General features: G+C 35.9%; 1 protein-coding gene across 1 annotated transcript; it reads left to right on the top strand.

The window, feature by feature from the left end:
- Positions 1-481: 481 nt before the first annotated feature.
- On the top strand, positions 482-8,680 carry LUM (lumican). The gene is made up of 3 exons (XM_010383942.2): positions 482-836; positions 3,270-4,152; positions 7,905-8,680. The coding sequence occupies exons 2-3, from the start codon at positions 3,291-3,293 to the stop codon at positions 8,057-8,059; spliced, it is 1,017 nt and encodes a 338-aa protein (XP_010382244.1). The 5' UTR covers positions 482-836; positions 3,270-3,290; the 3' UTR covers positions 8,060-8,680.
- Positions 8,681-13,999: the final 5,319 nt, after the last annotated feature.

Raw genomic sequence — 13,999 nt, 5'->3', positions numbered from 1 at the left:
TGTTCTTTTATGGTTTTTGGCATTAAGCTATAGAATGCTATCCCCAAGTAAGGTTTTGGGTGAATTCCTAAATGAAATCCACAAAATAAGAAACAGGCAAGACTTTGCTGATTGGTTCCAGACCTGAGTAACATAAAATGAGTCTCCTTAGCATTAGGAGTAAACTCGAAATGTTGATATTTATCATGTGTATCCAAGAGTATATGAAGCATATTTCATATTTTCAAAACTAATGTAAGTTACCCTCATGACCAAAAAATTAAGTTAGTCCAAGTAAATCTATATTGATTTCAAAAGTGATAGGCAAACTCAATTCCTCTGAGTCTGTTCATTTGTGTTTTCCTGAAATTATTTGCCCTGCTTATGATTTATGAGATCTTTAGATAAACATGATAGTTGGCTGAGCGCATTGCACTTAATTGTTGCCACAGCCAAAGATGTAAAGAGGCTTGTAAGAAAAATGTTCTCACAGTGAGCTTCCTTATTTGAAGCAGGACTCAATCCTTGGTTAAAAGCTATGGTATTTGAGCTAGTTAAACACGTATCTCTCTCCCATTCCATAGGGAATGAGCTGGGCTGTCCTTCCTCCCCACATTCACCTGCACTTCGTTAGAGAGCAGTGTTCACATGCCACACCACAAGATCCCCACAATGACATAACTCCATTCAGAGACTGGCGTGACTGGGCTGGGTCTCCCCACCCCCATTCAGCTCTTGTATCACTCAGAATCTGGCAGCCAGTTCCGTCCTGACAGAGTTTACAGCATATATTGGTGGATTCTTGTCCATAGTGCATCTGCTTTAAGAATTAACGAAAGCAGTATCAAGACAGTAAGGTAAGTGCTGTTTTAACTATCGCACTGGGGGTGGTAACTGTTCGGGACAGCGTTTTTTGTAACAGCAACAGGAAAAATTCCAGAGCAATTTTGCCAATTGCTATTCAACAGCAAATCCACAGTTTTGAGCAGTTAGTTTCACATTTTGTTTAATATGTTTTCCATGATTTATAGATTTGAGATTTTATACAGTATATGCTGTATTGCTTGGCAAGGGAAGTTATAAAAAGTTTCAAGGTTAGAATGAGAAAATAGTTAAAGTAGACACAGTGAAAAAATATAGAAATTAAAATGTTTGTTATGCATGCTAATTAGTTATATATGTTAGTATTGGACCCTAATATTGGAGCAAGGAAAAGTCATTTTAATCAGCATTCAAAATATCTTTTAATAAGTATATTTAATAAGTATATTTAATAAGTATATTGTAGCTATTTGTTATAATTTACAATAAACATTCTATGTTATAAAACATGAGCTAAAAGATTGAGAGACCCTTATGGATTATTTATTTATTTCTGTTTTGTTAATTAAAAAATTGTATCTTGGATACATGCCTTAAGGAACTAATTTTTAAAGAAATTCTGGGAAATGATTTAGTTTTTGGAAACAGCATTTTCTCTATAGCCACAGGTATTTGAGAAAACTGAGGGAAGTACAGTGTGATTTTTTCTCATAGTGGAGTCATTATATGGTTACAAACTCTCTTTCAATTCAGCATCCTTGTTTTTACTTTGGCAAAAAATATGGAAGCATTTTTCATTACTATTTAATACTCTCATTATAGTTACCATAAATATTTTGGTATGTACTATATTTAAAATAGCTTATTAATAAAGCAAGACAAATCTTTACAGTATTTGCATTCTATAACTTATAAATAACTCTGGGAATATGTCATCATGTTCTTTTTAGTGCTATGCAATTATTATTATGGCAAGTTCTGTCAATAATATTAAATGCCCCCATTACAATCTTAGAGAGTAATTTACTGAGAATCTGGCTACATGTTACATCATGTCAGCAATCAAAGTATTTCTGACAACTGTTTTATAACGTTCCATCTGATCTGAAATAAAGTGCCTTATAATTTCAAATTAAAACAAATAAAAGATGTTTTCAGTTTCTAACCCCAGAGATCCTGCGTATCCCAAACTACCTTGATCCAAAAGCTTGTAATCATACTTTCATAGGAAGATACAATATTCTCAGTTATCTATTAGAATGTATCTTTCTTCACATTAATGATTTATCTCCCAGGGCTACCAACTTTGCCTCAGCCACAACTCTTCATTCTATAAAAGTCTAACTCTTATATTCTAATTTTCCCATATCTGAATTGCTGCACCTCCTTAAGATACTGAAATGTGCTTTTTTGAAACTCACCTTAGAAACATGTTCCTATGAGAAGATAACTGTTACACATTATTTTAAATTCATATTCTCAATTGAATAATTTACTAGATAGTTCTAATACCAGTATTAAATCCAAACTTTAAAAACGTCCCACCTCTCTCCCACTTCCATTCTGTGAGGTCACTAAAAGCCATATATGCAAACCATGGCATCTTTGATTTTGGCATGAAGAAAGTAGAGAACTTGTGAGTAATTGAGACAGACTATAACTCTAATTGAAAACTTGGAAAATACTATCTTTCTTTACCTGTTGACTCTCTTTCCAGATAGAGAAATCCTTAGAATGTGTGACATTTTCCTGATAAACATTAGCAATTGTTAAATATTACTAACATTTAATTTAGTAAATAGCTAACTTATGAAATATTAGTTTCAGAACACAGTTTTGCAGTGTACTTTAAAAAGTGTAGAATGTCAAGCACAACGTGCACTAGTATGCACGCACACCAGCACCAAGAATTCTTTTCTCCTTCCTCAGAACCAACAATAACCGGACACTTTTAAAGGAATGTGCCTTCCATTTCCCTCCCACATACAAGCAAAACCTCAGGTTGCCCATATTCCTTTAGGGATCTGCTTCATGAGTCATTTTAATGATGTCAAACGGTAGGGTAGAGTACACAGGTAACAATTGTCTTCTCATTCTCGTTTTTTGAGGGATGATCTGAAGCAGTAGCCTAATTCGGTGGTCAATGAGCACCACCCAGAAACCTCTTACAGGCAGGCATTTCATTAAGGAAGAGCCTAAAGAGATTCACTGGAACAATTAGGCCTGGCTCGCCCAGAAGGGGGCGCACGTGTACGCAATCTAACCTGAAACCTGCTCACCACACAGTTGTAAACATACACCTTTGTCCTCATACCTAAATAAAAATTGAAGAGACGCCGTTAGATGCACTAAAAATAGCTATAAGAATAACAAAATGCACATTTTATAATGCATTTAATGTTGTAAGTTGAATATCCTTTTCTTGAAAGTATATATTTTTTATTAACAAATGTTTCATCTTTATTTAGGATTCAAACCATTTGCCAAAAATGAGTCTAAGTGCATTTACTCTCTTCCTGGCATTGATTGGTGGTACCAGTGGCCAGTACTATGATTATGATTTTCCCCTATCAATTTATGGGCAATCGTCACCAAACTGTGCACCAGAATGTAACTGCCCTGAAAGCTACCCAAGTGCCATGTACTGTGATGAGTTGAAATTGAAAAGTGTACCAATGGTGCCTCCTGGAATCAAGTATCTTTACCTTAGGAATAACCAGATTGACCATATTGATGAAAAGGCCTTTGAGAATGTAACTGATCTGCAGTGGCTCATTCTAGATCACAACCTTCTAGAAAACTCCAAGATAAAAGGGAGAGTTTTCTCTAAATTGAAACAACTGAAGAAGCTGCATATAAACTACAACAACCTGACAGAGTCTGTGGGCCCACTTCCCAAATCTCTGGAGGATCTGCAACTTACTCATAACAAGATCACAAAGCTGGGCTCTTTTGAAGGACTGGTAAACCTGACCTTCATCCATCTCCAACACAATCGGCTGAAAGAGGATGCTGTTTCGGCTGCTTTAAAAGGTCTTAAATCACTCGAATACCTTGACTTGAGCTTCAATCAGATAGCCAAACTGCCTTCTGGTCTCCCTGTCTCTCTTCTAACTCTCTACTTAGACAACAATAAGATCAGCAACATCCCTGATGAGTATTTCAAGCGTTTTAATGCATTGCAGTATCTGCGTTTGTCTCACAATGAACTGGCTGATAGTGGAATACCTGGAAATTCTTTCAATGTATCATCCCTGGTGGAGCTGGATCTGTCCTATAACAAGCTTAAAAACATACCAACTGTCAATGAAAACCTTGAGAACTATTACCTGGAGGTCAATCAACTTGAGAGTAAGTAAAAAGCTGTTTGATGTGTCCTCAAGTGTTTAAATACCTGAGCTGTGCAACACCAATATTGCATCTGGCTCCATTAAAAAAATAAAATGCCGGCTGGGTGCGGGGGCTCACGCCTGTAATCCCAGCATTTTGGGAGGCCTAAGTGAGTGGATCACCAGGTCAAGAGTTGAGACCAGCCTGGCCAACATGAGGAAACCCCATCTCTACTAAAAATACAAAAATGAGCCAGGCCTGGTGGCGCACTCCTGTAATCCTAGCTACTCAGGAGGCTGAGCCCAGAGAATTGCTTGAACCTGGGAGATGGAGGTTGCAGTGAGCAGAGATCGTGCTACCGCACTCCAGCCTAGGCGAGAGAGCAAGACTCTGTCTTGGAAAAAAAAAATGTCAACAAAATGTCCCTCTACTTTAAACAAAGAATCATTCTAGCTCAATCATATATCCAATATCCAGCCTTTCTTTGGTGTATCCAGATAAGGAACAATTGTGGTCACAGAATTCAATATATAAGTCTTCAAACTAAACATTCCAGGCCAATTTATCCTACTGTGTTACTTCCTCATATCTATCTCTTATTATTTTCTCCTTTATGGATTAGATGTGTGTCCTACATTTATTTTTTGACAAGATCTAGATGAGGGAGGAAGAAATGAGTCCAAAAGTGGCACAGTTGGCAAACTCCATAGCCACAAAGAAGCCCATATAGTCCGTCCATCTCTTCCTTCCTTCCTTCCTTCCTTCCTTCCTTCCTTCCTTCCTTCCTTCCTTCCTTCCTTCCTTCCCTCTTTCCTTCCCTCCCTCCCTCCCTCCCTCCCTCCCTCCCTCCCTCCCTCCCTTCCTTCCTTCCTTCCTTCCTTCCTTCCTTCCTTCCTTCCTTCCTTCCTTCCTTCCTTCTTTCCTTCCTTCTTTTTGTGAAAGGGTGTCACTCTGTCGCCCAGACTGGAGTGCGGTGGTGCAATCTCGGCTGATCGCAACCTCCACCTCCCAGGCTCAGGGGATTCTCCCGCCTCAGGCCACCACCACCACCAGGCTAATTTTTGTGTTTTTAGTAGAGACGGGGGTTTCATCATGTTAACCAGGCCTTCTCGAACTCCTGACCTCAATTGATCCACCCACCTTCGCCTCCCAAAGTACTGGGATTACAGGTGTGAGCCGTTGTGCCTGGTCCCATATTGTCTCATGGTCTTCCCTGACATCAACTACTTGGGACTCAACATGTTACTCTGCTGTCATGATTATCATCTGCCTCTGTTATCTCTGTTGTGGTATGTGGCCATCACAGTGCTCTGGGGGACTGTGAAGAAGATTAAAGAGAAAAATAAATATGATGGGAGATCTAACATCTTTTTTTTTTTTTTTTTAGAAAAAAAAAAATTGTATTACAGAGCTTTTATTTCTTAGGTAGAATCCTGCAACTCATTAGATATTTCCACACCTTCTCTTTCTCCTCTCTTTATTTTTCATTTATCGTCTGGATGAAGTTTGACCTGATGCGTTTGGACTGTTTATATATTTATCTGATCTTCAGGGACATTCGTCAACTTAAGCGGTATAGATTCCAATGAGAAATTGAAATCCACCATTTCCCACCAGGATAACTCTGCCATTAATCTTTGGCAGAGCTTGGCAGAACAGAAAAACCATGATTCACAGATAAGACTTTCTAAATGAAAAATCAAGCAGGAAACACTGATTTACATATAAAGTAATAATGTCTGCAAACTAGCCTATTGAATTCAAACATCTCTATATGATGAAAATTGGTTTTCTGACCATACTGAAAAGGTATTCCTGTCAGAAAATATTACAATATACTTTATGCCTATGATATTTGTTAATTCCGCCAGTTTCATATAACCCCTAGTAGGGTTAAATGTTCTCATAAAGAAGACCATGCTCGCCAACCCTGAAGCTCCACAGGCTCTTTGTTGTTTCTGAAAAGCAGCCAAGGTAAGGGCTGGTGCCGTTTGACTGTCACACAACACACAGTCAGGCTAACACCGCTAAACCACTCTTGTTGTTTCCAGTGGAAAATTCACTATGTGGCAATATATGATTCCTCATTTTAAACATGTTCGGTTAGGAGGAAGGATACTCTCTGACAGACCAAAATGCTAAAGGAATTTATGATGTTTGAGGGATGATGAAATACATTAGATTTGGTGGGTAGAAATTATTCGCAAGAGCAGGGCTACTTCTTTCTCTGAAACAAAGAAGGATACAGATGCAGGCACGTTTGAAGGTATACATTGTATTAGTAAAGGATGGAAGAGCTGGTATGGAAGATGGGAAGAGAGATCTATGGGAGAAAGGCCAATGGCCTGTCAGTGCTGAGCTGAGATAGAAACCACCGTGCCCAGTACATAGTGGTCATTTGAAAAGGTAACATAAGAGTTTCCTTTCTTTCTTCCTTATCTTTCTACATTTGGTTTGGTATTCTCATTGTCTTTTCATGCATCACCTCAGTTTAGGTTATTTTGCCAGATCATAATCATCTATATCAACATTTCACATTCACTTAATACAGAAAGTTCCCCTTAATGTTTTTTTCTAATATTAGGGAATATATAGCCAAAACAAACTGTTTCCTATTTCAAATTTGCAACTCTAAGCATTAGCTTAATCAGAGATCTTCCTAATGTAGAGTAATTTGGAAAGACAGCAAAACTAAAAGAATATTAGTCATTATTTAGGACATACTATGTACTAGTATTGTGTGAAGTGCTCTACACACCTTAATTTAATCTTCATGCAACACGATAAGATAGATGTATTTCTAACAAGAAGATCGGATAAATGTTCCAGTGTTGCCCACGTGGGTAAGTGGCAGAGGTAGAATTCCAAGATGGGATTATTCCCATCTTCTTTTCATTTTTCCTAACTTTCTCACATGTTGGTACCATAGAAACATCTCTGGAATTGACTGATGAGTTATTTTAAAAAGCATGTGTGTTTGGGGTTCCACTGAAGTCTTTGTTAACTAGAGTTTGAAAATGAAAACAAGATAAAGGACTTGAAAATGTGAATCTAAAATAGACACAGGCAAACATAGTTTCTGTGTATACACAGGTCAGCCAATTCAGTAACACTCTTGGTTTCCATTACAAAGTAAATCAGTGTTTCACTTGTGGCAGCTTTTTGACCATGGACAAAAATAAAGAAACAAACAAAAAGCACGGGTTCAGATGGTGGACATGCCATGATTAGGTTTTTGCCTTAGAATTCTGATCATTGTTATGGTGTGTGATTGCTGGAATGATTTGGTGTTTGCCTTGGAAGTTTATCATGGTCATGGTGTGTGGTTGCTAGAAAATTCTTTATAGATCATCTAGTTAACCCTTCTTATTTTTAGATGCAAAACCAAAGAGTACTTACATTGAGATTGTTCATACAGCAACAGGATCCATTTATATTTCTTCAAGTTAGACTATTTAAAAACAGTTGTTAGATAATATGACACACTTACTGAATGCCTTTTTAAAAACAACTTCTAATAATAAATAAGTTCTGTTATTTAAAATATTACACTGAATATCTTGATCTACCGTATTACTCTTTACTAAATGTTGCTGTGCTGTTTTGATAGCCTGAAATATGCCTTTAATGGTTTCAAATTCAAATATATACTATATTATGACTTTTCTAAATGGAAAGAGGTCCTGTTTTATAGTATTTTAAACATAAATTTTTTATTGTTTTGAGCCAGTGTGCCGAAAAATGATTAATGTTTTCGATTCTTTAATTTTTAGGGTTTGATGTAAAGAGCTTCTGCAAGATCCTGGGGCCATTATCCTACTCCAAGATCAAGCATTTGCGTTTGGATGGTAATCGCATCTCAGAAACCAGCCTTCCACCGGATATGTATGAATGTCTACGTGTTGCAAATGAAATCACTCTTAATTGATATCTGTATCCTGGAACAATATTTTATGGTTATATTTTTCTGTGTGTCAGTTTTCATAGTATCCATATTTTATTACTGTTTATTACTTCCATGAATTTTAAAATCTGAGGGAAATGTTTTGTAAACATTTATTTTTATTTTAAAGAAAAGATGAAATGCAGGCCTATTTCATCACAAGAACACACACATATACACAAATAGACATAAAACTCAATGCTTTATTTGTAAATTCAGTGTCTTTTTATTTCTACTGTCAAATGATGTGCAAAGCCTTTTACTGGTTGCATGGAAATCAGCCAAGTTTTATAATCCTTAAATCTTAATGTGCCCCAAAGCCTGGATTAAATATATCTGGATGTTTACGGTCTTGAACCAAACTATCTTGATACATTCAAATTTGTCTGGTTAAAAAATAGGTGGTAGATTTTGAGGCCAAGAATTTTGCAAAATACATGAAGCCTCATGCACGTAAAGAAGTATTTTTAGTATTAAGAATTTGCATATTTACCTAGTGAAACTTTTCTAGAATTATTTTTCACTCTAAGTCATGTATGTTTCTCTTTGATTATTTGCATGTTATGTTTAATAAGCTACTAGCAAAATAAAACATAGCAAATGGCATCACTGTGTTTGATTTATTGTGAAATTTATATATTTTGTATATAAAATGCATAAAACAGTAGATTAGAAATCAAAAGATATCTCTAGCCTGCAATATTTCACTGATGTGAACATAGGATTTTCCACTAAATAATTTGTCTACTTCTAACATCCGCTTACAAAGAGTTCTTAAAAATAACTATAATAGGTACTGAGATTTCACAACTCACTTAGATATTTGTCATTATTCCCATTCCTGGTGTTTTTACTGATTCATATACAATGGTATTCCATTAGATAAGAAGCTGCTATGTGATCTCAGCACTCACCCCTTGGTTGTCAAGAAATGGTGGATAACTCACAGGATTAAAAATGTTGAATGGACATAAAATTTTCTGAAAACGATATTTAAAAAATCATTTGGGCTGGAAGCCAATATGTCTGGATCATAGGTTTTGAGTTTATAATCCAGTAATAACAGCTTTCAGCTTTCTATGAGTATATACAATTCTATACAATGATAAATACTATGCATATAATTTATAAAAATAACTTCTCTTTTACCTAGCTAACAATAAAGCCTATGTTTGGAGCCGAATGTTATGCAGGCAAAGGTCTATTCATCCCATACCAGTGCATATATAGTCAAATATGTGTCTAATACAAAGGAATTGTATCTCTAAGCTTAGCATAAAATGTTTTAACACACCACTTTTAGTGAACTCTATCTTATGCTACAGTGGCCTTTCATCAAAGGATCATCGAGACTGAGTTGACTGGCAGATGTGTGTGATGGATATTACATTAGGTACAATGTGTATTTTTGATTTTCATGAGTTTTCTACACTAAGGTAAATTCCTTAGAGTATGATAGCAGCCTCAGTTTATTTGTTGGTATAAACTTAAAATCTACTTTTTCTCGATAAAACTGTAATGTGGATGAATTGAAAATGAATTTTCTCTTCCCTGTTTACAAAAGTCACTATCAAGCCTTGGAAACCTATTCTCAAGTAGAGGGTAGATAATGTGCCATAAATTCTCTTTTAGAAAGACTGATGGAATTAAATGAGCTTTGTCTCTATACTACTTAGAGAAAAGATCTCAGCTGACAGTCTGTCTGCATCTTTAAAAGCCTTTGATTTCTCTCTATCCAAAGTCCTATGTTATTCTCATGCCTAAAAAGCAAAACTATGACTTTTTAAACAGCAGTTCCCTTTGTAGTTAATGTTGAGTGACAAACGCCAAGTTAAGCACATAGTGACACTTTGTTGTGGAAGCATCTGGGAAAGGAATATCCTGTTTAGGGACAGCTCCTCTTTTTAGAGAGAAGACTTCATCTTTTCAGGGCAAAGCTGGAGAACAGAAGATTCCCACCTGCTCCTTCACTCACTAGGCAGTCCTAGTGAGGTGTCGAGGCAAGAAAATCTGGCAAAACTTTTATCAGCTTTCTCCTCCTTTCTCCATCCCCACCCTATTTAGGGTAGTGTTTTTCATAATTGTAAATATATAACCAGCATGTTAGGGTGTATTTCTACAACCAGGTTACGAGACATGCCCCAGATAAACAGACCTAATGAATTGGGCAACATAGGATTTTGCATTTTTAAAGTGCATCCACGGGTGATTCTTATACCAGTACCCAGTGTTGCATATTTTTAAAAACACTGACTTAGCGTGATACTATGATTAAGTTACTGAAATCACAAATAATTGAAAAGCAGAAAAGTACTCTTTTCTAGGGAGGCAGAATAGAAAGTAGTCTGCTTTTCACAGCATATCTATCTATCTATATATGATAATAAATATTATTTTTTCCATATTCTAACTAATTTAAGCTCTCTAGCCCTCTATTTCTTCATCCGTAAGCAAGGAATGCAGATGCTGCTTTCATTAAGATAGCATGAGACACTTCTTCCATGAAACTTGCTTGAGAGTTGGCTTTATAACTCTTCTTACCCGCCTAAGTTTCTTTTCCCTTCAGAATTGTCCAACTGGTATTCTATCAAGAGAAATGGCTAAGGGTTCACTTCAATGAAATTTTTAAGAAGGTACCCATGGGGAATGTCAACAGCAGGCTGAATTTAAAACAGGAATTCTCTCAACTGTCTCACTAACAGCAGTGATCCTGATTTTATCTCCTTTTGGATAAAGTCCTCCATGAGTGGATTAAAGAAATAATGCATATAAATTCTTTATTTCCCAAGACTGATGCATTAGAACCTTAACTGTAATCCCTTATCGTGGGGAAAAAATGGAAAAATAAGGAAAGTTCCTTTTTGTTCTCAAGACCTCCATTTAAAAATTAGGGCTAACTGGTGCCTCTATGGGGAAGGAGAGCTATAATGTACTCAGGCTTTGAGGTTTGTGAGGAATTATCATGCCCTAATAAGTACAAAAGCTACAGATGAATAATAGACCACTAAATGAGCAAGAGGAATGTTGATTTCTCAGTTAAAAGTTCTCCAACTGGTAATAGCTATGTTTTTAGAAATCCTGAAGAGTTTAAAAGGTTGCTTTTCAAAAAGACTATGAGGTTTTTTTTCCTTGTGATCTTTTAAATTTGGGTTCTGGTTTTTCTATAGTTGTAATTTTATCATAATGATAGCCTTAGACTTTTCTTTGGTTGGATTTTGCAACCATCATAGATACTTAACATTTACTCACAAGCAAAAGGAAGTTCTCATTTTATTTAAAGGGAACTGCAAAGTAATTTTACTACCAGAAGTATACATACACACACACACACACACACATATATGACAATGTTATAAAACAGACTTGTAAATACATGAAATGAATCGAAATGTATTAAAAATATCTAGCAAATTATATTTAGTTTTTACTCACATATTCAATAGATTTTGTTTCCAGATAAGATATAAAAAATTGCACTACAACACATGAAAAAAATAGAAATGTAAGCAACATAAATAAGTGAGGTCTCATGCATTCATCCTAATCTCACTTTGAGAGCTCTAAAATGTCACTTCTACTGGTAGCTTTAAAATTTTGATTGGCCCAAAGAGTATCGTCTATATTTGTGTCTTGTCTCATTACAATGCACCTGATACTCTATTTTTTAAAAAGTATGTTCTAAAAATATTCAAGAGCCTTAGTAGTAACCTTACCCTAAGGATTGCATTTCAGATAAGCCCCTCTCTAGCCTCACTGCCAAGTCTTCATCTCAAGACTTTCTGAATTTTCACTTAGATATCTGAAAATTCTCATGTTTTGCCTAACTTAATCATCAAGTGTATTATGAGAGAAAGTTTTCAGACATATATACCTGGTCCCATATTATTTCTCTGTCTAAAACTGTTCAGTGATGCACCATTGCTTTCAGGATGTGATCCAGGCTTCTCAGAACAGCACAAAAGGCATTCCAGGACACCAAGGATCCTCTGCAATTTGGTCCTTAGTTACTTCTCTAGACTCATCTCTTACCAGGTTTTGTCAGACCTCATCATGCACTACATTAAATTGCTTGAATTGTTTCAACTATACTTACTAATTTGCAGCTGCATTTGCTCTGGTGTCTACGAAAACGCCTTTCTTCCTGGAATCCCCTCATGCCCCTTTCATTTGGAAACACATAAATATCTCTTTAGACTCGTCTTAAGCTACTCTAACCCTTCAGCAGAATATCTCCTCTGAACTTTCTCATATAGAATTAATATCCTGTATTACAAAAATAACATCTATTAAAAAATAAAAATCATTTATCAAAGTGTTTTTTTTTAACAACTCCCTCCATTCATTGTGCATCCATCTGTACCTTTTCCATTAATTCATTCAACTTTTTAAAAATCAAGCTTCTACTACGCTCCAGAAATGACTTAGGTGCTGGAGACGCAGTAGTGTACAAGACCAACAAATCCTTATCCTAACAAAGCTGACATTTATAGGGGATTCGATCAGCAGATAAACACACAGTCTATGAAATGACAACAGTAGCAATAAGTGCTATGAAGAAATAAATGACCTGAAAGACCATGAAGAAATGGAGGGAGTGGTGATCTTTTTGGGTAATAAGGAAAAATTTGGGGGGAGCAGAGCTAATTGTAATTATAATATATATTTGGACATTAATGTAAATGTTATGATACATTAGATTATTCAAGGAATGTTCTTTATGTATTATTTTAGCTCAAATAATAGGTATAAGGTACATTCCTACTTAGGCAGGGAGAAAAACCGGGATGTAGGATCAGACATGAATTGAAGTGTTATAACTCTCATTTGAGACCAGATCTCTGTTCTCAGAGTGTATAACTCAGTAAGCTCCCATGGCATTGAGCGGGGCTTAGATGTGTTTACATGTGTGTTTGTAAATTTCCTCATCTTAGCCCTGACAAAACTCAGGGACTAGCAGTAAGTTTTCCAGACATGGTTGCTGAGTAGCATTAACGGAATGAAGCTGTGGTCGGAAGGAACAAGTTACAAAGGTCAGTCTTGAGGCGGGTCTCTCCTGGTGAGCTCCAGTACAATTGCTTCTGCTTTACTCCCTTTAACATCACACAAAACATTACAATTTACTTTAATTCATGGGATTATCTACCAACATCTCTCTATTAAATATATTTTTTCATTAAACTGCACTTGACAAATAAAAATTGTATATATTTACAGTGGACAACATGATGCTTTGATATGTGCATCCATTGTGAAATGGTTAAATAAAGCTAATTAACAAGCATATTACCTCACATTCCTATAATTTTCTATTGTGAGAACATTTAAGATCTGCTTTTATTAGCAACTTTCAAGTATACAACACACTATTATTAATTGTAGTTACCATATACCATAGATCTCCCATGCTTATTTATCCTGCCTAATTGAAACTTCCTACCCTTTAACCAACATTTATCCATCTACCAAGCCCTCACCCTCAGCTCCTAGCAACCACCATTCTACTCTTTCTGCTTCTATGAGTTTAACTTGTTTTAAATTCCACATATAAGCGACATCATGCAATATATTTTTTTGTGCTTGGTTTATTTCACTTAGCAGAATGTTCTCCAGTTTCATCTGTTATTCCAAAAATAGGACCTCCTTCTTTTTATAGTTGAATAGTGTTCTACTGTATTCCCCATTGTGTATACGCAGATGCTCCCTGATTTATGATGGTGTTACGTCTCAGTTAACTTGTCGTGAGCTGAAAATATCATATGTCAAAAATGCACTGAATACACCTAACCTATGGAACATCATATCCAGCACAACTTATCTTAAATATGCTCAGAGCACTCACATTAGCTACAGATAGACAAAAACATCTAACACAAAGCCTATTTTATAATAAAGTATTGAATATCTCATGTAATTTGTTGAATACTG

Source organism: Rhinopithecus roxellana, chromosome 10, assembly GCF_007565055.1.
Source record: "Rhinopithecus roxellana isolate Shanxi Qingling chromosome 10, ASM756505v1, whole genome shotgun sequence".
Lineage (NCBI taxonomy): Eukaryota > Metazoa > Chordata > Mammalia > Primates > Cercopithecidae > Rhinopithecus > Rhinopithecus roxellana.
Note: the sequence above shows the minus strand (reverse complement) of the source record. Positions and strands in the feature narration are given on the sequence as shown.

Bases quoted from the DNA above. Each gene is read 5' to 3' on its own strand.
- LUM (XM_010383942.2), top strand. From the start codon at position 3,291: ATGAGTCTAAGTGCATTTACTCTCTTCCTGGCATTGATTGGTGGTACC. The intron at 4,153-7,904 runs GTAAGTAAAAAG...TTTAATTTTTAG, and splicing joins GGAGGTCAATCAACTTGAGA to GGTTTGATGTAAAGAGCTTC.